Raw genomic sequence first — 27,252 nt, forward strand, 5'->3', positions numbered from 1 at the left:
AGGGTTCAAGTCCCAAAAGTGACCTTTGCTGCTACCACATTTACTCAATGGTATGGTTTGCCTATGAATTCCACCTCAGAATTAGAGAGATATTGGTAAATTTACAACAGATGTTGTTCCACTCAAAGTAAGAAAAATTGGCTAGAGTCACTCATGATGAACTAAGCTGATAAGGCCTCTGAAATTATTGTCCAGATTCCAGAGAGTAGGAACTTTTAACTAACAGGTATTTTCCCAGGCTTATATTTGACAATTTTAAGCCATACATCAAATCTAGCAAGAAATATACAGTTCACAGTGCTAGAGTTTGTAGTTTTTCTGGAAAAAAAAATTGTAGCATAGTATATTCCACACTTACATGTTCTCAAATGAAGAACAGATCAATAGAAATTTTTGCACTTTTCTGGTTACCAATGTTATGTGAAAGACCCAATTTTAAACCTCTTACACAGATATTTTAAAAATTATTTTTATTTTGTATTCTTTTCTAATGTGTAAGAATCTTGTCAGGATCGTCAATGGACAAATACCTGTAGATCACAATTACTGAGCTGTAGCATTTAATTAACATGGCTCCTTTGAAAGAAATAATCAAGTCACAAGAAAAAGCTCTAACTCCATAGCCTCCTACCCAAAAATTAACTTGACAATTACAGCACATTTAATGAGCATACATTTTGTTAGAAGCTTAGTATGTTGAATTATTGAAGTCTGCAAGGAATCTAATGAGGAAAGCACTTGCAACAAAAGTTTCAACAGTCAACACACTTGTTATACACTTTGTTTAAAAAACAAACCCAAGAGACTTCAGTGGTTGTTCCAGACTTATTGATGCAACAAAGTGTCCTTTTTAATACCTTCAAAGTCCTGTAGAATGTGACCTTCTTTAAAAGGCAGGGTTTGCTTTTGCTGCTGATCCAGCATGCTGTGCACTGTGATGAACTCATCATCAAGAGCAACCACGTAAGGAAAGCACAAAGCTGCCCCAATCACGTTCTCTGACCAGTGCACTGGGGCGCGCTGTGAAATCCCATCTACAGTAGCAAACATGCCTAAAAAAGGGGAAAACAAAGCTTGAGGCTCATGCTAGTTGAGGATTGAAGACTGTTCTTCCCAACTCAAAGCAGGGTACCAAGGGAAAGCAATGGAAAGTCTCAGAGCAGGTGCAGTATCAAGGCAGCATGACGACAACACATCACACCTCCCTGGACCTGACAGAGATGTTGGTTAATTCAGCTCAATTTTTTTTTTTTTCATTCTTCTTCAGCACAGGAAGACACAATGCCAAAACCAGATAAGAGATGAATACTGACACAAACTAGCAAAAATTATACAAGTTTAGTAAACTTAAGAGCTTTCTTAAAGGAATTATGCCATTTGGTTTGAATTCATACCAGAACAGAAACACTTGTTGAGACCCAGCTTTCAAACAATCTTGCCTTAGTAAGAGCTGCAGACTTGCACCACCTGACCTATCTGGCAATGCAGATATGTTTGTTCTTGTAGTGTCCAATGACTACAGAGCACTTTAGTGGACACAATTGTTTACTTACACTTTTTCACTTTTGCTACAGCCAACCTTTTCAGAGAACAAAGGCCCAGCTCCTTGGGGTGAGTCACTTCCTGTGAAGCACCTGCATTTTCAATCATTTGAAAAAATGCAGAGGCTGTGTATAAAGCAGCACAGAGTAAAGACTTTCTATTATTACAGTGGTAACTCCTTGCTGTCTTCAGAATAACCAGATTAAAGTTTCAGTTAATTTGCAGGGTGTTTTTTAACACTGAAAAGGTCATTACCTTTCCTCATGTCTATTCTGTCCTCCATTCTTCTCCTAGCTAAATAAACTTTCAGATTGCTTTAGGACCACATGCCACTGGTTCTATTCATATAGATATTTCCCAATTCTGAGACATTAATTGAAGAGAAATTTCAGTCACAATTTTCAGGCCTAGTTCCATAAATATTTACCAGCACAGTGTAAACTTCTGTTCTAAATATGAATTCATACCCCTTAAACGGAGAATTCTCAGGCCATTAAAAAGACATGCCCGTGAAAATTGATCTTTGGCAGCAGTGAGCCACTTGACAGCTGGCAGAAAAAGTCTGAGCTCTAAAGAACAGAAGAGATTAAAAGATTATGTTATTCAATTTACAAAATCTCTTCCAAACAGAGGATAATGAGGCAAGGGGAGCTGGGTACAAGGACCTTCTTGGAATGAAAGAAAAAAAAAGTAAAACAGAGAAAACAAAACAGAAGACTGTAGACTTTTACAGAACTACAGTGTAGAGTCCAAGCTTTTGGATGCCTTACAGTGGCTTTCAAATGATCAGCCCTTTCCCCTTGACTAAGGGATCTTTTTCACTATAATGATCAGCTTTTCAACCAGAGCACCTTACAGAAAATTTCTAAGTTGTAATATTTAATTCCTAATTTACTCTATAGACATTGATATTCTTATGACTAGGTAGTAAAATTTTATGTCAGGCAAAATGCACTGTCCAGTTTTAAAGGCTTTCAGTTGTCATTCCATGATATAACCCTGCTTCAAAAGATGTAAGAAAACCTGTACTAAATACATGCTAACAGTAGTAAACTTAGGGCTTATTATATTTGAAAGACTCCTAGGTTTTTCTATTTCTGTGATGTTCTAACACAAATAATTATAAATCCCTGTTTGTTTGGGTTTTGTTTTTTTTTTTTTTTTTTTTTTTTTTAATGAGAAAGCTCTTTTTTAGGTAATTTAAAAAATCCTTTATGGAAGTGAAATGGTATGCATTCCAGTCAATGTCACTCTGCATCCCTCTGCCTTTAATAGCTAGAGCTTCTGTGGCAGAATGATGCATTTTCTGTCTTCATCCAGCTCTCCCCTAAGGATAACAATAAACATAACTACAACCAGGAACCACAGCCTTTTTATAGTACAGGAATTCACCTGATGAAATTTGAGATGAGGCTGGCAATCAATTTCATATTAAAAATTGCATAGGCTACCTACAGATTAGAAGTGTCACCAGAAACAAAGCTACACTGTTTTCAGCACCAAGAGATACAGAAATATTTTGTATCATCTGCAAACTGTTGAAGGTGTGCCCTTCCCTACCAGCCACATTGCAAAAATGATGTTAGTGTTCATCTCACACTGGCCACCTGGGGTACAAGACTAGTGGCTGGCCTCCACCTGCACTCTGCACTGCAGACTACAAATCTTTCAGCCAAGCTTTCAATACACCTCAGCTGTTCCTCCACCTCATTCTTCCTCTGTCTACACAGGATGTCATAGCAGAGAGCATCAAAGTCTCGCTAAACTTCACAGGATTACAGCTCCCCTCATTCGCCAAGCTAGCCTTCAATCACAGAAGACAGTCTGGTTAGGCAATTTCCCCTTTTTAAATCCACATGGATTACTTCAAATCATATTTCTGCCTTTTGTATATTTGGAAACAGCTTCCAGGATTTTCTCAGATCACCTTCCTGAGGGATCAGGGTAGGGTTCCTTTCTCTTGATCACCTAAAGCAGGAGTGAAAATGTTTGTTTTCTTCCAGTTCTGAGGAACATCCTCTGTTCATCATGATCTTTCAAAGATAAAAAATTGGCCTCACAATGACATTGACCATCACCCTCAAGCATTCATGAGAACATCTCATCAGGTCCCATGGATTTGTCCCATAACCTGATCCTTCTCTGCTGAGGGCAGATTTTCCCACTGTTCCTAAGGGTTGATGATTCATGAAAGAAGGTCATACCAGCAGACTTACATAAAGAAGGCATTAAGTACCTCAGTGTTTTTCATGCCCTTTAGCATCAGGCCCTCCACCCCATCTAACAGTGGGCTTCCACTAGCCTTCCTGTGCTGCTAATATGTTTGTAGAAGCTCTTTTTGTTGCCCTTCATGGTGTTCAGCACAGTCAATGCCAGATGGACATTGGCCTCTGCCCTGGTTCTGGACAGAGTTAATTTTCTTCTTAGCAGCTGGTGTTTTGGATTGAGTAGAACAATGCTGATAACACACTGATGTTCAACAGAGCACACCCCTTCATCATCTCTTCAGCCACTATCTGCACTCTGGAAAACTCCTGGCCTCCTTGTCTGCTGCTGTGCTGCCCCTTTAGAAGGTACTGGTTCAAGTGCACCCTAAAAACCAGGGCCTGCAAATACAGATTTCTTCCTGTTACCTGAAGAGGGTCTTACCTACGTTTTTTTCCTGATGAAGTGATCTGCTTTAGGCACTTATCACAATGAGTTTGCTCACTCAGGTTAGTTTGCTCTCTAACCCAAATCCATAAACTCTTATTGGCCACGTCCTTTGTTCCAAGGCCCCCCACCCATCTTTCTACTACTCCCATGTAAAAGGTAACTCCCATCTCAGCCGTTAAAACACGGCTGTGCTGATTTCCCAGAAAAAGTGAGAGAGCTTCCACTACACAATGTTCTGTAAAAACTTCTTTCTCTGCATATGCCTGAAGCAGAACTTCTTCAGCTCTGTTTGCTGCTTATGGAGTCTCTCATCACCCCATCTTGCACTGATTTGTTTGCCAACACAGCCTACCACCATGCCTAACCTAAATCTAACTCACCACAAAGCTCAGTCAAGATGGCAAAACCATCTTGTTTGCCTCACTTGACCTGGTGGATTCCATCTCTTCCTTAAATAAGGATCCATAGTCCTAAAAAATAAAACCCATCACCAAAAACTGTACAATCCATTGGTGATCTGCATTCAAGATACTCCTCCTCAAGATGTTTCTTTACCAGCAGCATTGATGAGAAAACCCCCATTTCTAATATGAGGTAGTTTCCCACTACTATTATTTGCCAGTTCCTTCTGGTGCTACTGCATTGTACAGGCTCAGATGATTTGTTGGACAGAACTTCCTGCTTTTCATCTGCTACTGTAAGCACTGAGCATATTATATAGATGTAGATCAGCAAGTACAGAAGGAGAATTCTTCCCATTATCAGAAGTCATGAGTTTCCTGTGTCAGACATCACAGAACAGCCAAGACCCAGCCTGTCCTTCCCCTCTGTACAGCTGGAGGTTGAAGCCTCATGCCTGGGCTCAATTTCCTTTTTGCCATCTCTAGCACCATGTACTCTGCTGACCTCCCACTACATCTCATTTACTTGGCAACAGAAATTCTCAACCAAGCACACATACAGGAAAGGCCAGTATTTTTCCTTGGTCCAGTCTCAGCACGAGGCAGAAGGCACTCTGTTCAGCCCATGGTGTGAGGAGTTGCACCCTCCACTGGGAGCTCAGTCCGAGTCAATACCTCAGACCTTTTGGGGGAGTTGCTCCAGCTGGTGTTGGGAAGCATATCCTGTGCCAATATCAAGAAGCGTCCACTGTAATTTTAAACACTTAAAGCCTCTGTACAACAGGAAATCTGAATAAACCATGAAACAAAAGAGCTTCACAAACTAAAAAACTGAATTTTGGTAAGCAATTTCATACATATCAGAAAGGACTGATTTTCAATTGTAAATTAACTAATTAGTGAAGCACCAAAAATGAAGTTCCTCCTACTTTTGAAAGAAAGCACTAAATATTAACTGCAAGTAAAGACAACAAAGTGCCAAATGGCTAAGGATCTGCTATGAACAATTCTAACAATCAGTTTAAAATCCAAAGTGCAAATAAAGAAAAAGGTTACATACACAAACTCAGAGATATTTTACATTGATTATAATTTAAAGCACTTGTTTTTTGCCAATCTAAATTCCAGTCTTAACTCAAAAGAAAATTAATACAAATAAGTGTCACCTCAAACACTCTAAAGCCAAATATATTAATGCAGAATATCTCCACCTCTGTAAAAGAGGCTGAACTTAGCATAGATGCTCTACCACATGCCAAACCAGCATGCCCTGATCAATGAGACATATGAAAGCAAACAAAATTAGAACTGAAGATTTACATCAAGCCTTTTCAAGTCCATGCATTTCACAGTAGAGGCCCACCTGAGATACCAAGATACACAACACTTATCTACTATAAAGGTGCCCAACCATCTTCATAACTTCAAAGAGACAAATATTAAATACACTAGGAATTGTACCAAGGAGGAACAGCAAGATGAATAATACTTAGTCAAAACATCACTGGGGAGGAAGTAGAAAAGAGGAGATGAAAAAAAGGTGAATTAAGCAAGGAAAAACTGTACAGTTGATAGCAAATACACTAAAAGGTCTCTGAGGCAGTACAAGAAAGACTTTGCCCATATCATGAGTGGTTTATAGCATGTTTACAGCAGCACAAGTGCACTTGCTTAAGATCTCCCATATCTGACATTCTACTTACACAAGGATGCTGCACTTTATAAGTAACCTTCTCTTCATGTATCTCTCTTACAGTACACCAGACAAAAACAAAAGTGAGACTAAATAAAATTCTGATTCCTAACTAAATACAATTATGCTTTTGAAATTATATTCTTAAAGAAAAAAGTAAAGAGAAATTACTGGAACAGAATCTGGTTTAACATGCCTAAAATTTTTTTAAAATTAAAGTAAGAATGGAATCTTCTCAGAAAATCAGCTGACAAATTTTAACTTCCCCAGCACTACTATAACAGTTAATGTCCAAAAATGCAAGTCCATATTTAAAAGAACTTAGAGTTTTAATAGGAAGTGGGCAGCCAAAATGACTTAAAAAACACTGTATCTGAAAACAAAAAAAAACTCAAGTTCATCTTGGAACATCTTTTACTCACATAAACTCAAATTCTACTGAGAGTCTACTTCTTTAGAGAAAAGGTGGTGAGTTGATGTACATCTTGCAAAGCTTCACAAAGCAAAGCTTCAACATAAACAATGATTTGGAATTTCTTTGGAATTTATATTACACACTTGATTTTCTTTAAAATTTATATTAAAAAACCAAAACCCAAATTAAGAACCTAAATAGCTGTGAACTTTGTGCCATGCTATTCCTAATGTTTCAGGGAAAATTCATAAACAGTGTCTCCTGAAAGCAGAGTCATATGGCAAACAGCATGAAAGCATTCTGCCTGTGGTCTGTCAGCTCTGGGACATTGCAGCTTTTCCAAAAAAAGCTCAAGATTACTGACCTCACAGCATATTGTCCATTTAGATAGATTACACTAGTCCATACAGTCATTTCTTAGACAAGAGCATGACTTCACATGATTTAACTTTGGTTTTTCAATACTTAAACGATAATTTTCTGCTAACACAGAGCTGAAAAATACTAAGAAAATGAGAGTGTAAAAACTGGGTAGTATCTGCTAACACCTACAGTTAGGACAGCATTTACTATTATAGGAGATAGGATGCAACTTACTTCCATTAAAATTTCTTACTAATACTGCAGCACCTTCTTACGAATCTCTTAAAATCTATAAAATGGACTCCATATGAGATGCTCTGAATAGCAACTGAGGAAAAAAAATTAAATCTACTACACTAATTGAACAATTTTGTAGCAACATCCACAAACCCAGTCCCCCTAGTCACTACAGACTGTCTATCAATCTCTGAAATTCCACTTGGTACCCAACAATTTTTTTTGCTAGGGGCTGCAAGATACAAGCTTTGTATCTCATAATACATCATGAGAATAAAAATATTCATAAAATCTTGTGCATTAATAAAAAAACACTTAGTGAGATTTTTTAGTTATAATAGTATTATGGAGTTATAATAGTACTAAGTATCAAAAATTTACCCCCCCACTTTTTATCTCAGCATTCCAATACAGACCTGTGAAAGAAATCATCATTATTACGCATAACACTTAATTTATAAAGCTTTGCTTCAGAAATTCAGAGAAACAAAGAGAAGTTATAAAAATTGCAAAAAATTAAAATCCTTAGTCTCACCTAGGCCTCCAGGGCCAGCCAACAGAAACTCTTGTCTGCCTATTCTTTTCACAATTGGCCGTTTCTCATCACTGCAATAAGGAAATAGGTCCTGGGAGACGCCAGTATTGTAATTCAAAATTATATACTGTGTAGTCAGGGCAAGGCATAGGTAGTAACCATCTACAGCCACAGCACAGGGTTGTTCTGGAGTAAACACTTCCTTTACTATCTGGACTCTGTCTTCAAACACCATGAACATTTGTATGGTCCGACGCTTGACCGAGATAATGCAAACTTCAACGCAGAAAGGATCCCCACTCACAGGGTTTTCATTCAGTGTGAATGTCACAGCTCCTTTGATCCTAGCACCAGTAGGGACAGGTTCCAAGTTGATCATGTTCACTAGTGTTATCGTGTTGTCACAAAGCACGAGCAGTCTCGTGAGGGCAGAGGCTGCTTTCAACTCGCTCACAGGCTTCTTCAAACCCAGGTATTTGTGTAGTTGCTTGGTGGCAGCAAAAGTTATTTTTCCAGCTGTGGATACCTTTTCATCCAACAGGAAGTGATAGATAAAGCAGTCATTGGTTCCAATATAGAGGTTCTTCCCACAACACTCAATACACTCAATGTTGATGTAATTTTTGTCTCCCATTAACATCTCCCGCTCAACAGCAGAAACAAGCTTGAAAGCTTTAACGCTCATTGTGTCTTCTGGGTGATCTAATTAAAGAGAAAAAAACACTACTATTTACCTCTGCACATAGAATCAAATATCAGAGAAAGCAATTTAACATCCACTTATACAAAAACTTAACTAGTACATTTTTAATAGTCTATACTCTATTTCTAACCCAACTACACAAACCAGAGCAAGCACATTAATAACAACAAATTAATCAAATTGTATGCTTCCACTTCTAACCTATTCTGAAACAGATTCACAACAGCACCCAGCTATTCTGAAGTAATGCTTTCTCCACAAGTAACCAGTATGTTACTGGCTCTCTCAGACACTGGCTCTACAAGAGGTTATTGCCAGTACTTAGTTACTTATAAACCTGTCATGCACAGGTTTTTATCACCTGTACATGAAAACAGACAAGCTTCAGGACTTAGATTTCCTGAGAGGCTGCAAGGCATTTAGTGCTACTGGTTAACATGTCATGTTGCTTTACATGCCACTGTAGGCCTAATAATACACAGCCCCTTCACAAAATATCACAGGTATATTCCATTTTAACACATATTTTACATTCCTTCGTCTCCAGCAATCAGAAATACATACTTTCCAAGACAGTTCAATAATAACTTACACAAGATATCATCCAACTCATAACAAAAGCTGTTGGTTTGGGTCTGTAGCTTGTTGGGTTTTCTTAACGTATGCTGTAGCTTGTTGGGTTTTCTTAACGTATGCAGAGTGCATGACCCATAAAGCCTTCATTAAGCTCAAGATGCAGTATCACAGAAATTCAGTGTTTCTGTTCTTCCCTACCACAATAATTCCAAAAGCCTGTCTTCAAGTGCTAACCAGCACTTCTAATACTTATTCTACAAACTAAACCTACCCTTCTCCAATCAAGCACTGTCAAGGGACAGATGCTATTTATGAAGCAGATAATACTGTTTTAAAAACAATCCATGCAATTTTATTATACTCCAGACTTGTGTTATTTTTGTAAGAAACCAGCAGACAACTGTGCTCAACACTCCAAAGAAGAGCAAATGAGCAACTGCTGGCCTTGTTTAATCACTTTTTAATTTGTCATGACTGGTCTGTAATGGTCACTTAGCCAACACAGGCTCAACATTAAACATCTCAAACATACACAATTACTTCTGCTCCACACTGTACAGTGGTGGTACAAAACATCAAATTAAATCTCTGTGGACCAAGAGAGAAACCAACATCAACAACACGCTCAATTTGTAAACAAAATTGAAATTAAAAACAAATTTAGTTTCCAATTACTACATCTAACAAAACCCATTGTTTTTACATGAGAACACTAAAAACTATGTCAAAAATTTCTATAACAGAGTTAGAAAAGATAAGGTACAAAACTTGCAGGTAATCATAAAATAAAATTTTATAAAACTAAGATTATGGCTAGAAGCAAACCATTTTCCCAAGATACAGTAGTAAGCGTTAGTGCCAAATACTTCAGAGTTCATTTTTTGGGTTTTTACCAGAAGTTAAAAAGATTTTAGTTTGGGCTTCCATGACATTTTCAAGTTCCATCCTCACCTGGAGTGTAAATTAGTGTTATGACCTTCAACAAAAAAAACAACCAAACAAACCCAGGAAGCACTAGAGAAATAGCTGAGGGTAAAATGATAATGCAAGTCCAGCAACACAGCCACATTATTCTCCAACATGATCAAAAGAAACACAGCATTTTAAGTTAGAGAGGACTGTCCAAAGGTTGACTGCCAAAACAGCCCCAACAGTTCTTAAGAGCCTGTTTGTAGCCTGAAGTGATAAACTACCGTAGGCAGGGGTCAGGCAGCTTTCATACCTGAAGCTGCCAAGGGCTCAGTTAATGCTCCTGCAGCCTGAAGTAAAAATATTAATATGTGCCACTGAGAGAAACACAGAATTCTACTCCTGACCAAGATGTGTTAAAAAGTCCAAAAGGATTTCCTAAATCAAAGTTGATGGGAATTAAAAGTATGAAAGAAATCTTAACAGATACATGACTCCTGAACAGAAAGAACAAAAAATCCATAGGACTACATAAGTCTGGTAACAATGAAATGAAAACATTCGTTCTAGAATAAAAAAGAGATGCGAGAAAAAGCTTTTAGGAACAAACAGTGCCAACATGCATGACCTGGACATAGCCTCTTTTTTAGTATTTCTCTTGTTCTCAATAATGAAACCTTAGGGGCCAGTGAGCACTGCAAAGGAACAGGTTCTACAGAACATGCTGTTCCTTTGAAGTGCAAGAGGCCACCCCATAGTTAGAGATAGTATTTCTTATACTACATTTAGATGTAAGAAGACCGGAAAACAAGATAATGGGGATGTTTTCCTGTGAGAGAAAAATAAAGCAATAGTAAAGAAAATTATCAGTGTAGTAGACACTGATTTTTAAGCGCAATAATAACCCGCACGCACTCACTTCCTGCAAGAAGTGGGAAGCAGCTCTCCCCCGCTCCAGTTAAGCAATAACCTTGCATTACATTGTGCTCTCCCTGCCTTGGAGAGCAACACCCTGCCTCCCTCACCTCCGCACCGCTCCCTCACCTGCGAGCACCCCTACACCGTGCGCGGGCTCGAATTAACCTGTGTCTGCAACTCTCCCGAGCCGCGGAGCCCCGGGAGGGCGGGCATGCGCTGCCCGTCCCCTCACACACACCGCGCGCAGCCAGGCCCGCCGCCGGCCGGCCCGGTGCGCCCGCCTCCGCCCGCCCGGACACGGAGCCTCTCCCGCCGCCCTCCCGCAGCACCTGCCGGCGCACGGCGGAGCCGGGCCCGCCGCTCCGAGGCCTCGCGGTTCGGTGGCGGCGGCGGGGCCGCCTCGGGGCGCGCTGGGATCCGCCGGCGGCGGGCGGGGGGGACGCACCGCTTCCGGTGCGGCGCCGGCCCCGCCTCCGGCCCTCGTCACCGAGCACGGGCAGCGGCGAGAGGCCGCGTCCGGTCACGTGCGGGAAAGCCCGGCTGCACCGGCCGGGAATGCACCCCCGGTCTGTCTCGGGGAGCTCTCCAACTTTGCAGCCGAGAGAAGAGACTAATGCATTTATTTTTATCTATCTATCTATCTATCTATCTATCTATCTATCTATCTATCTATCTATCTATCTATCTATCTATCTATCTATCTATCTATCTATCTATCTATCTATCTATCTATCTTCTAATATTTATTTGTATATATATTTAAAATGAATACATAAGAGAGTCCAAAGCCTTGGGATACACACACACACACACACACACACACATATATATGTGTGTGTGTGTGTGTGTGTATATATATATATGTGTGTGTGTGTGTGGGAGATGCTTTTTTCAGGTTCCCAGAAAGTGTTCTCACTCAAATTTGACTTTATAATAGTAAAAGTCTCATATCTATTATGAGACAATAACGCTGTTTGTATATAGTATTTTGTATATTATATAATTCTCATATATTATGAGACTTATACTACTACTATTATTTATATAAATGAATAGTTGAGAATTATGTATATTTATCTAACATTAAAAAGATAAATTACTTATTGGTAGAATTGCACTGTTGAGGTTTAGGGCTTGACATGCCTCAGTGACCTAGGAGGAGGTTTACACAGCTTAGTGAGAAGGGTGTGATCCTGATAGTGGACACAAAGAATGCAGAGTTTGTGGGCCACAAATACATTTGGCAAAATTCCCAAGATAAGGAAGAAACTAACAAAGTCTGCTCATCAGCTCTGCTGGAATCAGCTCCAACTGGGTAAAAGGTAATTCCGGGAGGGATCACTGAATCACTGCCCAAGAAACCAACTGGCTCAAGAGAAGAGGAAGACTGTGCAGGCTAATCAGCATAAGAAGTGAGGGAATCATTGACCAATAGAGGACTAATTAATTAAAGAACGATGTAATTTGTAGCCAACGAACATTAATGCCTTTGTCTGCCAAAATATGTAAATGGTAAGTTTTGATGGTCATCATGCTGGCTTTGTGGATTTGCTGCCCAGCACACCTTTCTGCATAGAACTGTAAAGAATTCAAATATCTCAATTCTCTGTGTGGATGGCCTCTTGCTCACTGGGTGGAAGAAACTATTTTGGGACAACAAATCTATGAAAACAATAAATAGCTCATTAAAATTCTATTATTTTTACAGCAATTGGAAAAGAAACGGGTTTTTATCAGACTGTTTGCATTTCGTCTCTTTCAGAACTTTATTGTGAGGGGACATGCTTTGGTTAATCAAAGAGGAACTGTAATTTTGGGTACAAATGCCTAAATGCCTACAAAGTAAATAGTAACATAAGAAAATCACAGGGTAAAAATCTTGATCAGCACAACTAATTCAGTTAGCAAGGATATGTTTCTGTGAGGCAGAACTTACAAGTTCTTTAGGAAGAGGGAGGTGATCCATGTAATTTACAAGAAAGTAATTTCATTCTTTGAAATAAACACCAAAATCCAGGCTGAACATTCACCCTAGAAGCTATATTCATTTACAAGATTACTTGAGTTCAGTTGATTTTGTGTCATAATTGGCTGAAGTGTGATATAATGTTACTACTTCCTTGTACACTTAAATGATTTTTAAATATTGAAAATTTGAAAATTTTATGCCTTTTGAAGTGCTGCTCTAGTGACATACATAGTCATGCATCTTCAACTCCTTCCATGTGGATGTACTTTTATTGTGTTACATTGTTGCCTGTGCCTTGCAATTCTGTAAAATGGATCAAGTACTTCAAATTACCTTGTAATTTTATGCTGTAAAAAACTACATGGTTATTTACACATGTAACCATTTGTAATTCTCTATTCTGCTTTTAAACATGTAAGTGGGGAACAGACTCCAAAGGGAGGCAGCTATTGTACTTTGGAATTACAAAGCAGCTTTTGTCGTTGCCTATCAAGCAGTGTTAACCAGTGGGTGTCACAACTATGGGCAGGACAGAGATCGTGTTTAACTCCATAGCAAAGTTCCGGCATGCAGAAGCACAAAGTATTCATACTCTGGTGTGATGACAGAATGCCAATAAAACAGATGTTCTCCCGGTTCCATGTTCCATGCTATCAGCTGGGGGATGACCTCACCTTATCAGCAACACCTAACTCCCTCAAGGGCAGAGAGGCCTTGCAGAGAAACCCAGACAAATTAGAGCTGTGCAATCACCAGCTGTATGATGTTTAACAAGGGCGAGTGCTGCATTCTGCACCTGGAATGGGAAAACCCTGGATGCATGGAGAGACTGGGGAACAAGAGGCTGGAGAGCAGTGCCATGGAAAGACCCAGGGGTCAATGGCTAATTGAACATGAACCAGCAGTGCTCTGGCAGCCAGGAGGGCCAGCCCTGTCCTGGGGGGCACCAGGGACAGCATCACCAGCCAGGCAAGGGAGGGCATTGTCCCACTCTGCTCTGAGTTGAGGCCTCACCTCGAGTGCAGGGGGCAGTTTTGGGTGCCAGAGTATTCAAAAAGACATAAAGCTATTGGAAAGCATCCAAAGTAGGGCCACGAGGGTGAAGGGCCGTGAGGGGAAACCGTGTCAGGAGCGGCTGAGGACACTTGGTCTGTCCAAGTGGAAACGACTGAGAAAAGACCTTATCATGGTTCTACAGGATCCTCATGAGGGGCAGGCACTGATCCCTTCCCTCTAGTGACCAGTGACAAGACCCAAGGGAATGGCCTGAGGCAGTATAAGTTGGATATCAGAAAAAAGTTCTTCACCAAAGGGTGGTCAGGCACTGAACAGGCTCCCCAAAGAAGTGGTCACAGCACCAAGCCTGACAGGGTTTAAGCATTTGACATGGGGTGCAATACTTGGGGCTGTTCTGTGACGGGCCAGAAGGTGGACTTCGATGATCCTTGTGGGCCTCTTCCAACTCAGGATATTCTGTGATTCTGTGGGATTCTGCGTGTTTTCCCTGACCCGGCTGCCCGGCGGAGCGATGCCTCCCCGGCAAGGCGCACTCTCGGCCCCACTGTCCCGGCTCTTGCCGCCCCTCTCCGCTGCAGCCCGTTCCGGCCCCGCTGCAGCCCGTTCCGGCCCCGCTGCAGCCCGTTCCGGCCCCGCTGCAGCCCGTTCCGGCCCCGCTCCGGGCCGTGACGCCACCGCGGCGCGCGGCTGCTCTGGAGACGCGTTTCCCTCCGCGCGCGGGATTGTGGGAGTCGGGGAAGGGCCGCCGGGGGAAGAAGATGGCGGCTCAGGGAAGAGCCGGGGCTGGCGGCGGCGGTGGAGAGGAGGAGTGCGGGTCTGGACGTTCGGAGTCGGAGGTGCTGTTACTGCATCCGGAGCTGCTCTCGAAGGAATTCCTGCGGCTCACCCTGGAGCAGGTGCGTCCGGGGAGCCGGGCCGGGCGGAGCGGCGGCCCCTGAGGCAGGGCGAAGAGAGTCACGGCTTTCAGGGAAGAGCAGGCACCAAGTCGGTGCTCTGGACACCACGAACTTGCAGAGAGGAGGCTCTGGCGCGGGAGATGTCTCCGTGTTTGCAAAGGGGCTGTGCTTGAACAAAGAGGCTGCTAAAAAGCCGTTTGCCCAAATCGAGACAGTGTCTGCATACAGCAAAATTGGTTGTGGAAGGATGAGCTTTAAACTCTTAAAATTGCCACGTCCATACCCCGTGTATCCTGCTCTAGGAGACCCTGCCTGGGCAGGTCGGTTGGACTAGATCATCTCTGGAGGTCCCCTCCAACCCTGATAGTTCTGTGAGTTAAAGAAATGCAGCCTATGTAATAAGTCAGGCAAATGCTTTAATGCGTAAATATTGATACTTGATAATTGGAAAATAATTGAGTTTGAAAGTGCATTATAAACATCTTAGGACCATAAAAAGCTTTAGTTGATGTTGTTTGGAATACTAGCTACTGCCTTGGCTGAAAATTTCAGGTACATGAAACAACAGTAATTAAAGTTTCAGGGTTTTGTTTAAGCTCAAAGAATTTTCATATACTTTTGTCCATGCAGCCTATATGGCCATATAGGTTTCAGGCCAACATCAGAAGTCATAAAGTGTTGCCAGAATCGTTAGTGACAGAGGCTTGACCTGCTCTCGATGACCTCAATTTGTAGGATGTTAGTGGAGTTTTTCATAAATTTGGCATGACATACCAAGAAATTCAATATTCACAACCCAATACATGATTAGAAATAAAACTGGTGTTCTGACTGGTGGTTCCTAGAATCACTGAATAGTTAGGGTTGGAAGGGACCTCTGGAGATCATTTTGTCCAGCCCCCCTTGCTAAGGGAGAGTCACCTGGAGCAGGTAATGCAGGAACACATCCAGGTGGGTTTTGAATGTCTCCAGAGAGGGGGAGTCCACGACCTCCCTGGGGATCTTGTTCCAGTGCTCTGCCATCTTTAATCTAAGGAACTTATTCCTCATGTTGGAATGAAAGTTATCTCCATTATTCTTTGGGAACTGGGGATGATAACACAGTTCTACATATAATAGTTTGACTTGTTTTACATTCTAGTTGTCTGTTTTCTAGTCATGTGAAAAAGAGCTCTGGTGTTGTAGTTGGATTCAGGGAAGCACGTTTAAGAGTGCATGAAAACATCAGCCATCAACAACAGTATGTCTGTCATAACTTTTCCCTTTTTTGGCTGCTATTTTCCTTAGGAAGACTTGCAGTATTTTGGGTGGAGAGAGGCTACAGGGTTGGCCTGTGTGGGTAAAGGTAAATGACTGCCCAGTACTGGTCACAGCTGGGTCCATGTATCTCACACTGTTGAAGAAAGCAGCCCATCACACCCCTGAATTTGAAGCAGAGTTGCTGACGGCACCTCTGCTCAAATGCACTTAAAGAGCAGCAGACACTGGGGGCAGGAGACTAAAGGACACACAGGAAGAGTCACGTGTGGAGACATTTGAAGAAATGCACTTGCCAGTGGTGGAAAAAGAAACCACTATGCACTGACCAAAACATCTTGTGTTTCCCATTGCCTCACTGAAGGGACAGGCTGAGTGTAATCCACACAGAAAATGAAGGAAGTTGACAGTAGGAAGGTAGGAGACCAGGCTGTTGTTGGCACTGAGCAGTTCATGATCTCTCCAAATTGATCATCCCAGCCACCCCTTTATTTCTGGAACCCTGGCCCAATACAATACTTTACAGTTGATTTTAAAAGAGAAATTATGCCACTCAGATGGTTGAATGTTGAATTTGTCATAAAAATAACATCTCTTTTTCTGTTCCCCACAGAAAAATATATTAGGTGAAAATGATGTAAAGATGGACAAAGATGGGCTCACTGATCTCTATATTCAGCATGCCATTCCCCTGCCTCAGCGTGACTTGCCAAAAAGTAGATGGGGCAGAATGATGGAAAAGAAAAGACAGCAAAATGACTTGAAAAGTGAGAAGAAAAGGTAATTTATCTTTATTGGGCCAGACTTGGACAATTTAGGACAATGCATTTTGTTTCATCTTTGCCTGATTAGTGAAGCTTGTACAGATTCTGGATTTTGTTACAGTTTACAGAGAATGCTGTGTTGGCTTGCCTGTGTCAGAAGTGTTAGATTCTACTACTGCAAAAATAGAAAAAAAGGGAAGATAATTTTTTTTCTTTTGTCATTTAAATGTTATTAGTGCTATCTAGCTTATAGGGCTTCTTTTTACAGAGCTGTCTTTCTTATCCTTCCCTGTTAAGTACTGAAAGGCTGCTATAAGGCTTCCTGGGGCCTTCTCTTCTCCAGGATGAGCAGCCTCCACTCTCTCAAGCCTTTCCTTATGATCATTTTATGACCCTCCTCTGGAGCTGCCCCATGTCCTTCTTGCAGAAACTCCAGATCTGGATGCAGCACTCGCCAGATCAGAATCTGCACCGGGGGGGCAGAATCACTTCTCTTGACCTACTGGCCATGCTGCTTTGGACATGTTTGGCTTTCTGGGCTGCAAGCACATGTTGCTGACTTGTGTCCGGCCTCTCATCCACCTATATCCCCAAGTCCTTCTCAGCAGGGCTACTCTCAATCCCTTCACTCTCGGTCTGTATTGATCCAGAGAATTGGTATTGTTCCTTCATTCCCCAGCATGTGTTGATGGTGAGTTATTGGTAGATTTCAAGGTACCTTATAATGAGGAGAAAGGAAATATTTTTCATTTCACTGTATAATTGCTAATTAATAATCATGTTTGCCGTGTTTAAAGAAAGTGCTAAAAGCATATTTAACTGTGCTTTCTTCAGGGGACAGAGGTGGCCTACTTTATCTAGAGTGAGGGGTGCATGCTGCAGCAATTTTGTGTGTCTGTTTCAAAAATAGCATTTGCTTTCTGAAATAAATATTCTGTCTTGTTTTAAAAATCTTTCTGTTTGTATTTGCTCAGAAAGCAAAATCTTCTTCAAAAGTTTCTTTTACTGAATCTCTTCACTCAACCTTCCACCTGCCCAAGACTTTGACATGTGACATGTATGAGTGGTATTCTGATATGTTCAGCAGTAAATCCTAAGGAAAGATGTATGGAAATTCCTGTAGTTTTTCAGTATTACAGCTTGTTGATCTCTTGAATCTCTTTTAGCTTTGCTGAGGTTTCTAATTGTGAAGAGCTAAACAAATTCTGTCAGGTGATTTGGGGTTTTTTAAATTTTTTTTAGGTTTTAGGTGTTTTTTTAAAATTGTAGCGGTGGCTAAAACACCGAGCTGTCTTTTGTCCAGTTTATTTTCCATGTGCATAAGAGGTTAGAGTGCCTCAGTTGTTTACATCTGTGGACTTGAGGATGGAATCATGAGGTTAGTGTTTGGGTAGGAAACTGTTAGTGTCCTGAAATGGATGCAAAAGAGCTTTTTATCAAAACTGAAAATTGAAGTTTTTAAACAGGAATATTATATCTCTTAATGGTGGTTTGGGTTTTTTGTTTGTTAAGTCTGCACTTTCCAAACACTTTCTCTTTGTCATTCTTGAGCATTGCATTTTTAAACCTCTGAATTAATATAGTGGGAGTTATGTTGACTTTGTACTTTATTTTTTTCTCAGTCAAAGTGTTTTCTGATAATACTGTTTTGATATTAGCTTGATAATATTCCTTTTAATGAATAAGTGGTTACTAAACTGGTCTTCTCTGACTACACATAGGCTTAAAGGCACAAACTATTAAAAAAATGTCATTAAATCCACTTAGTGTTCCTGTTCAAAGAAGACTTATTTTAAATAAGTGTGGGGTTTTTGCTTAGTGTTTTTATTCCTTACCTAACAATCTTTTGGACTTCCTTAACATTATGGTTTTGAATAAGAGTGGAAACAGGAAAATTGAGAAGTATCAGAATATGAGATGCTGTTGTTGCAGGTAAGGCAGCACACCCTTCCTTAAATACTCATCTTTTGAAATACTTCACACTTATCATCTCTGTAGTTACTCTAGAGTAACTGCAGTGGTGGAAGGGTACTGCCTTTGGTTGTACAGCTATAATTGTATGCTTAGACAGTTCCTTACACAACTCTTCTTGCTGAGGAGCACTGGTCCTCACACAGTCCCCTGTGCCTTTATATATTGGAAGTGACTTTTATTGCTTTTTATTTTTATTTGAGTATATGTAAGTGTATATAAGTACATTTATTTTTATTTAAGTTTGGAGCATCTCAGAGTTTAATATTAATATTTTGGGATATATGTTTTCTTCAGGGAGGATAAAAATCATTTTTGCTACTCATGTCATAGATATGCTATGTTTTGATCATCTAACCTACGTTTCTGTGAATTTTATTATTTGTATTTTCAGTGTTACGACAGTGGAAGGTTTAAGGAAACGGCCATTGATTGTATTCGATGGCAATTCGACAAGTACCAGCATAAAGGTGAAAAAGACGGAGAATGGAGCTGCCGATCGCCTGAAGCCTCCTCCAGTTGGAAGCACCACCAACACAGTCAGGAGATTATCAGCTCCTTCCAATGCCTCAACATACCTTTCAGCCTCCAGTTTGTCAGAGGACGCTAAGCTGGGAATAAGGAATAATGAGGCTCAGCAGAACAATGTTTCAAAGACTGACAGCAGTGTGTTGACTGGTCTGAAGGTTTACCCTTTGTCTCCAATAGCAGGAGCTACTGTTGTGAAGTTAAAGAGGTCTGTTCCAAAAGAGGAATCTGATTTGCCGGTACGTTTGTGCAGTATCTTGCTTTGCAGCTTTCTCTTTTTTAAATTGAGATTTACAGGAGCCAGAGTGAGAGCCTTGCAAGAGTTTTCAGGATGATTTTATTTTGGAGTAATGGTAGAGTATTTAGAAACAGTATTAGTAAAGTGTAGCTAGTTTGGGAAATACCAGAATGAAAGAAATTTGTTCTTGTCATAGGAAGCTTCTATGTAGGTAATGGTGTAGTGTAGCTGCCTGATGGGGACAAAGAACAGTGGTTAGTTTTGGCAATGGTGTGATTACAGGGCTTGTCAATGAGCAAGGAGCAATGGCCCATCTCCATAAAACATGCCACAATACAGACATAGGTCTTAACACTTGTGTTGTATTCCTTCATGATACAAATGAAGGAGTTTTACATTTCCAATCTGGCATAAATCTGGGCTTCAAAGGAGGTAATAGAAATAACTGTTCTCAGATATTTCTGAACTGCAGGGGGAGCTTTAGATATACTGTATGCAGTTACATTGATTAGCATTTTCCTAAGACATGACACTGAACTTTGTGTTCTCAATATTGTCTCATGAGATGCAATAAAGCTTTCATATTAATAATAATAAGGAAAAATATTAACATATTTTTAAAAAATCCTTTAATGAAAGAATGCAGGTAATATTCTGCTGTATGGATTGGTATGTTCCATCAGACCTTTATTAAACATGAGTACCAAAACACATGGCTATTGTGAAAGACAGCTTTGGCAGCTTTTAAAAGAATCATGGCTGAGGCTCTGAATGGAATTTATGCTTGAGAGGTGTGTTTTCTACTACCAGTACTTCTTTCAGTATTTAGAACTCTAAGTATTGGTCAGATCTGAACCTACAGAGCTTTTGAAACTTGTTTAGTATACACCTCACAGCTTCTTTGTATTTAATTTAAATGTGCTATTGAATAGAAAGTGAAGCTGTCAGGAGGAATTAGTGTACTTGGCAGATAGCTGTAAAGCCTTATCTATTTTTAGTGTAATGACAGTAAAGACAATTGTGTCTCCAAGCAAGTGACTTTTCCTTGACGTTCAAGAAAAAATTAATAAATAGCACAGAACTATCCCTATTATCTTTGTGTCTAATTCCCTTAAACCTTTCAATAGTTGCAGTCCACAGTATTCCTGTAAATAAACTAACACTGAAAGTGTTAGTTTAAAAATGTTTATTTTATTTACAGGAATTTAAAAAAGAGATATTTACAGTATCTCTTTTAAAGAGAGGAGCAATCTCTAGATTGTGCTCCCTGAACCAGTGTGTTGCAGTATGCTCTTGAAAACTCATATACCTGTATTTTCTCTGCTTATGGGAACCTTTAAACTAAGAATTTCTCACTTTTTTTTTTATTATTACTTAAGATGATGAAAGGGAATTATTTTACCACTTTATCTGCCATTTCTTTGCTTTGGGCTTTCTTGATTTTTACAAGTTTCTTTGGGCAGTGGGGCTTGAAAGATGAGTTCCTCTGAGGCTTTGGCAATTATTTTTCTTTTTTTTATCCTGGTCATCACAAAGGAAGAGCAAATATGCTTTTTCTTTTTTTAACATTTTTTACTATTTGACAAAAATAAATTGGTTTCCTAGTTGTGTATTAGGGAATTTTCCTTATACAATTCCATTTCAACAAGTATTTTAAGAAGACAACCTGAAATAACTTCAGAAATATGTTTTGAAACTCCAGTATGTACCTTTTTCTAAGCTGCATAACTGAAATAAATTTTTGAATATTTAAGAATATTTAATTGTATGTTGCTGAAAACCAAAACACATGTATAATTTATAGGTAGTTAAATTCATTGGCTCTATTTTTATCTTCACCAGAAAAATTCTGTGATATTTAGCTTTATCCACAAGATGGCAATAGAAAGCTGTTGTAGTAGCCTGCAGCTGAACACTGTAATAGTACCAGATTGAAATATGCCAGATTAATGACTGACTCCTATCTTCACAGTATCTCTAAGAATAATTATATATTTTCTTGTATTCCAGAATGACCTAAAGCCTTCAGAAGCAAAGAAGAAAATCCAGCATGTTACATGGCCATGAAGTAGCTAATGGTGCTCGAAACATAAATATTACTTCCATATTTTCAAATAGATAGGTCATATTTAAACAGTTGAAATAAAATATTTTAAAATTTACAGATTTACAGATATTCAGATTGCTGTGAACTTTTAACAAGTTTAACAACTCCCTGTTGTAAAGCTGGAGTTACTATCACCAGTCACCTTAAAAGTGTCCACTCTTGTACACCAAGTAGTTAATTACTTCTTTAAAAGGTGGTGATATTACACTATACTAAACCCTCCACTCTTAGTTTTCAAGATTATTATAGTTCATCTCCTCCATGTCACTGTGATTCACACATTGTTTCACTAAGATTCAGTTTTATTCCACATCTGATTTAATAGTTAAAATAGCAATTGAAATTTAGAGTGATCTCTAGAGCCTTCTTGGCTTTAAAAAGGTAATTAATTTAGTTGAGAAAACTGACCATTCTGCTGATAAGATAGTCTACAGAACTTTTTTTTCCTTTTTATTGCACAGGAGTGTAGAATTTGCAGTGCAAGTTAGGTTGCTAATAAGAGATGAACTATTTTAACAGCATTACTTCAAATTGAAGTTTCTCTTGATATATGAAATAAGGAATGCACAGATGGAAATACATGACTAGACTGATAGGAAACTTCGAGAGGAAGTAGTGAATGGATTAGTGCCATGTTCTCTTAAGTACACAGGCATATTTTTGACATGCATAAGTGTAAAAATGTGCCAGTGTAGGAAATTTGATTGTTTTCCTGGTTACAATCATGCTTATTTATAAAATATGGGGAAAACCAATGGAATGCAGACCAGTGCTTTCTCAGCCTACAGACAGTTGAAGAGAGATGTAGATGGGAAGACAGAAGATCCTTGAGAGCATTAACACATGTGATTGATTGCACTCTAGAAAAAAACCCCTCCAACCTGTTTTCCCTTCCTTTGATAATTTAAGATGGATTTTGGTTTTCAGTGAAATTTGGTGTTTCATCTGGGTTATTGGTATTGCCTCACAGGGCAAAAATCTAATTACGTTAATGAAAATATTTTTATTAAAACTCACTGGCTCAGGGTGAAGCCAGTTTAGATCAGTTTTAGATACAGATGGTAAATAAGAATAATAAGAATGCTCCCAGGTTTGGTAAAACAAAAAGAGAATCAACTTCTGAATCCACTTAGTTAACCCAGTGAAAGAAGTTTGGTAGTGATCAGAAAGCTTGTTTACAGTTTTAACATAGGTTTATATTGAAACCAAAAACTGTAGCTTAGTTCTTTACTTTACAGAAGTCTCCATTCACTGATATGATGTAAAAGGCACTTCTCGAATGCTGTAAAATGGTAAGAATGTGTGTTTTGAAATGGTGTGTTCTCTCCCTTTTACTAAACACTTGTGCAGTTTTTGTACTTGAGTACAGCAAACTTTAATGTAATGTACATTTTTTTATGTAAAGACTTGTCTTTTAAGTAGCCTTATCCTATTTAAATAAATTAAATTAAAAGCAAATGAAACAGTGCTGCCTTGTTTTTGTGATGTAATTAAGCTTATTCATTTTATACAGTTATATTTCAGTGGACTTCATGTAATCAGCATTTTAAGGGTAAAAGTGGCTGCTTTGCAGCTGTAGCAGCAGTTAGTATCACATGAAGTGCTGGTTTTTGCACTTGTGTAACAGTGTGATGGGAATTCTGTTTTGTGGCTGGCTTCCTGTCAGTGGTCTAGAGTCTAGGATGTATTTTGTGCAGTTCCGGTTGCTAGGAGCATGTGTGTGTTGGTATGTGTTAAGGAGGGGTATGCAGAACTACACTGGAATAATAGCATCATGCTGCTCCTGCATGGTAGCAGTCCTGGTTCAAGGCTGGGATGCTTTCCAGCCTTCCATGTTTCACCTACCTTTCCCCAAAGCTGGGACCATTTTGCTATCTGTTGTAGCACTCAGGAGGCAAGGTGCAAGCTGTGCTGCTCCTACTGCCTTCTTGGAATCATCAAGGCTGGGAAAAACTTCCAAGATCATCAAGTCCAACCTTCAATACAAGCACATTAATTGTATCACAAAATACCATGTCTGTGTTTTGAACACTGCCAGGGATGGTGGGTGACTCGACCATTCCCTGGGTGTCTGTTCCACTGCTTTGCCACATCGAGTAAGAAAATTTTCCTAATACGTGGCCTGAACCTCCATTGTCAAAATTGGAGGCTGTTTCCCCTTGCCTTATCACAAGCTGCCGAAGAGAAGAGGCCAATCCCCACCTTGCTATGATCTCCTTTCAGGCAGTTGTAGAGAGGTGTAAGGTCTCACCTCAGCCTTCTTCAGGCTAAGCAACTCCCAGCTTCAGCACCTTCCATTGCCCTTCTCTGGATGCACTCCAGCACCTCTGTCCTGCTTGTAGTGAGGGGCCTAAAACTGAGCACATGACTCAAAATGTGGCTTCTCATCAGTGCCAAGTACAGGGGCACTATCCCTTTAGCTCAAAGGAATCTTTCTTCTCTCAGCAAAGCACTAGAGCAGAGTTGCAGTGTCCTGGGGGATTGGCAGACCCCTGAGGAGAGGGTGAGGTGTTTGCCCTTCTCTCTGAGGTGTGGATAAAGAGGGATTTTTGTGGCTATTGTTGCAGCTTTCAAAATAGAATGAAATCACCAAGGAATAGAATTTAGTCATTCACCGAGTTCTGATTAGCACAGTGTGCACTTCAAAAATGTCAGCCAGCCAAGTTCTTCAAATAGTGTGCAATAAACTAAATCTGATCTGATACATCCATTTAGATGGTTGAATTAATGAGAGGGGAATGACCTGTGAGCACTTTGCGCTTGGTACTAAGAGACAAACTCAAGAGTGGTGGCAGAAACTAGAAGCAAACTATCCCTATCCAGTAGCACACAGAGTAAGTATATTCCTAAATCTTAATTTCACATCTGAAGATTTCTGTTGGAGGTGTGACATATTTCTTTCCTCCTTTTTCTGAACACAAATGAATCCCATCTGGAAGGTGTACTGGGACTGTGCATCACATAACATGGCCATATTTCTCACAGTTTGCTTTGGTAAAAATTTTATCTTCCTTTGTATTATTTCCTTTTGATGTTACTGTCTTGCCAGCATGCTATTACTGACAGGTGCTGCTGCAGCAAACTTAGCAGAAATTATGCTACAAGAAAGAGTATTGTGTATCCCAACAGAGAACAAAATTAAAGGATGCCCTACTATAGAAGTTAAACTTCTGACTTTTACAAAGATAGATGGATGTCTTTAGAGTTGTCTTGACCTCCTTGCTTGCTGAGAAGAAAAATATTTTGGGCTTGAGTTTAGAGCCTATGAATACATTTTTTTCAGCTGCAGTCAGTAGAGTGTGTGGTTTCACACACTTGTTCATTTTTGTTGGTAGTTTTCCCACTGACTTCAATTAGTAAAAGACTATGTTGTATAGCAGGGCCCTTCTAAACGTCACAACCCTCAAAATTAGGCGCAAAAAAGGTTGTGTTTGTATGCATTGTGTTTCTTCAGAATGTGCAAACATTTTTTGTAAATATTACGTAAATACAATTAAGCCACAATCGCAGTTTTCTTTTAAACACTTTTATTTTGAAAAATACAATGTGCTGTGTAATGTCAGCTAACTGTAATACTGACACTGTTGATCAGAACTTGTACTTCACACAATGATCAGCTAGACATGCAATAAGATATGTACCTGTCATGAAGCACTCCCACTTCCACTGTTTCATCATTATCTTTTTATGGCATGTCACAAATCCATGTACATTGAAACACTCTCTACTTTTGCAGTCCTTCTACAGACTTGACAGCACACACTTGTCACATAGCTCAAGAACACAGTGGTCACACCAGCCTTATTGGAACTGAATGGCCTTTACCATTGGTTTCAGTGGGCAGAAGGCTTCACCCTGAATATCCACCTATTAATGTGTGTGGCCATTGTCATCCTTGAACTGTATCACTTGCTCGTAACTGGAATATTTTTAAGGAAAGAAATATCTTAAGAATGGTATGTTATGTCAAAAACAGCCAAATAGTTTTACATCATGGGTTTTGCATTAGTTTTTGTTATTGGTAGAAATCTTAAACACTGACGCTGCTATTAGAGATTCTCAAGCTGTTTTCCCTCCAGATTTGGAGAGTATAAAGTAAAAGGTTAAGAAATGTTAATAGTACAGTGAGACACAGAGTGGCAAAGCTAGCTCTGAACATCCATGTGTTTCAGACTATATATTGCAAGCACGGCTTTCCTCCCTTCTTCCTCACCCCTTAGTTTGAGCTTTAAATATCCTTTCCACATTCAGGACAAAGGATGTCATCCCTTTCTGTGAGGAAGCCACGACCCACCAATGAAAGGGAGCACTTTTTACAGTTAAAGCAATCATTATGCCACTGCCGTTCTTCAAAAGAGATGTACTTGGTTCCTCCGAGTCCTGTTGGAAAGCAAAATTGTTCTGTTACAAAAGAAAACAACAGCAGGTCAGCCATCAGGTCATGCAGACTGACATAGAGATCTGACATACAGCAGTGAAATAATGTCATTGTGACAAATCTGTTTGTTGCTGTGCTAATTTTGCCACCCTTATTCTGTAGTGACAGATATTTTCATCCTCAAATACTTCTGTTGCTTTCAGCAAAGTTAATGAGCAAGGCTGTTATCCCTTGTGATAATGGCAGAAATGAACTTCCAAGGAGTAGCCCTACAACATGCAGCAGAAGAAAAGCGAAGCGCCTGCCTCTGATCAGAATTCCGGTAGTTTTTTACTGAATGTTTTATGGCACCTGAGCACATTAATTTATGCTTTGTAGAGGTGCAATTTAGATAATTAAAAAAGAAGTCTGTATGTGTCATGACTTGATTCATAGATCTGAAGGAAGAATGCCTCAGGAAAAGAAGCAGGTTAGTAAAAAAGCATTCCAGAGTTTGAGGCTATGGCAGTTATCATCAGGTGTATTGAAGATGTACAAACATAAAAAAAGAAAGGGAAAAACATCTCTTAGTAGTAATTGTCTTTTGCTTAACCTTGAAAATGACTAGCTGGAGTTCCATGAAAAGACTTAGTTGGGCATCTCTTGTACCAGGTCAAACTTTTTTAGTTTTGTCTTTAGTAGCAACTCAACACACAAAACAGCCACAAAATGTAAAAGCACCAGCCACGAGAGACCTACCACTGATTGGGTTTGTGCATCCAGCACACTTTTTGGCATAGAGGTTGCAGAAGCAGCTCAAGCAGTATGCAAACTCATCCCTGGAGGTAAAGCGCTGTCCAGACAACTGCTTCTTGCACGCAGTACACACGAAGCACTCCTTATGCCACGGTTGCTCCCGGTAGGTAACGCCTCCTGTGGTGATAGCCTGTTTCAAGGAAAAAAAAAGACAAGAAAGTGTTTTCTAAAGAGTGGCAAGTTTGTATTTTGATTTGGTAAAGAGGAAGATTGATGAGATTTTTGTGGGTGGGAGGAGGGGAAGAAGGCTTAGCAACAGCAAGATTATAATTTTGCTTGGTGTTGACCTTGAGAAAATCATGCAAGGGCTTTATTGTAATTTCCTTATTCATAAGAAGAACTCCCATGCTAAAAGTACTTTATTCTGCATATATTGTAAAATCTC

General features: G+C 39.8%; 3 protein-coding genes across 9 annotated transcripts in view; 1 reads left to right on the forward strand and 2 right to left on the reverse strand.

The window, feature by feature from the left end:
* TGFBRAP1 (transforming growth factor beta receptor associated protein 1) overlaps positions 1-11,405 on the reverse strand; it is a 36,765-nt gene extending 25,360 nt beyond the window's left edge. The window contains exons 1-3 of one of the 3 annotated variants that reach the window (XM_050972023.1): positions 11,277-11,405; positions 7,842-8,543; positions 858-1,052 (exon numbers count right to left, since the gene is read on the reverse strand). In XM_050972023.1, the coding sequence (XP_050827980.1) occupies positions 858-1,052; positions 7,842-8,526 (880 nt within the window). In that variant the 5' untranslated portion in view covers positions 8,527-8,543; positions 11,277-11,405. Of the gene's footprint in view, positions 1-857; positions 1,053-7,841; positions 8,544-9,136; positions 11,050-11,073 lie in introns of those variants that run through there. The other 2 variants (XM_009085427.3, XM_050972028.1) reach the window with 2 other exon arrangements.
* A 3,229-nt stretch (positions 11,406-14,634) lies between these two features.
* On the forward strand, positions 14,635-23,161 carry C1H2orf49 (chromosome 1 C2orf49 homolog). Its single transcript, XM_009085428.4, has 4 exons — positions 14,635-14,829; positions 16,700-16,866; positions 19,216-19,588; positions 21,598-23,161. The coding sequence occupies exons 1-4, from the start codon at positions 14,692-14,694 to the stop codon at positions 21,652-21,654; spliced, it is 735 nt and encodes a 244-aa protein (XP_009083676.3). The 5' UTR covers positions 14,635-14,691; the 3' UTR covers positions 21,655-23,161.
* Positions 23,162-25,204: 2,043 nt separating this feature from the next.
* FHL2 (four and a half LIM domains 2) overlaps positions 25,205-27,252 on the reverse strand; it is a 43,417-nt gene continuing 41,369 nt past the window's right edge. For all 5 annotated transcript variants that reach the window (XM_050978055.1, XM_018908932.3, XM_050978039.1 and 2 more), the window contains exons 5-6: positions 26,811-26,997; positions 25,205-26,074 (exon numbers count right to left, since the gene is read on the reverse strand). In XM_050978055.1, the coding sequence (XP_050834012.1) occupies positions 25,923-26,074; positions 26,811-26,997 (339 nt within the window). In that variant the 3' untranslated portion in view covers positions 25,205-25,922. The remainder of the gene's footprint in view (positions 26,075-26,810; positions 26,998-27,252) is intronic.

This window comes from Serinus canaria, chromosome 1 (assembly GCF_022539315.1).
Source record: "Serinus canaria isolate serCan28SL12 chromosome 1, serCan2020, whole genome shotgun sequence".
In the NCBI taxonomy this organism is placed as follows: domain Eukaryota; kingdom Metazoa; phylum Chordata; class Aves; order Passeriformes; family Fringillidae; genus Serinus; species Serinus canaria.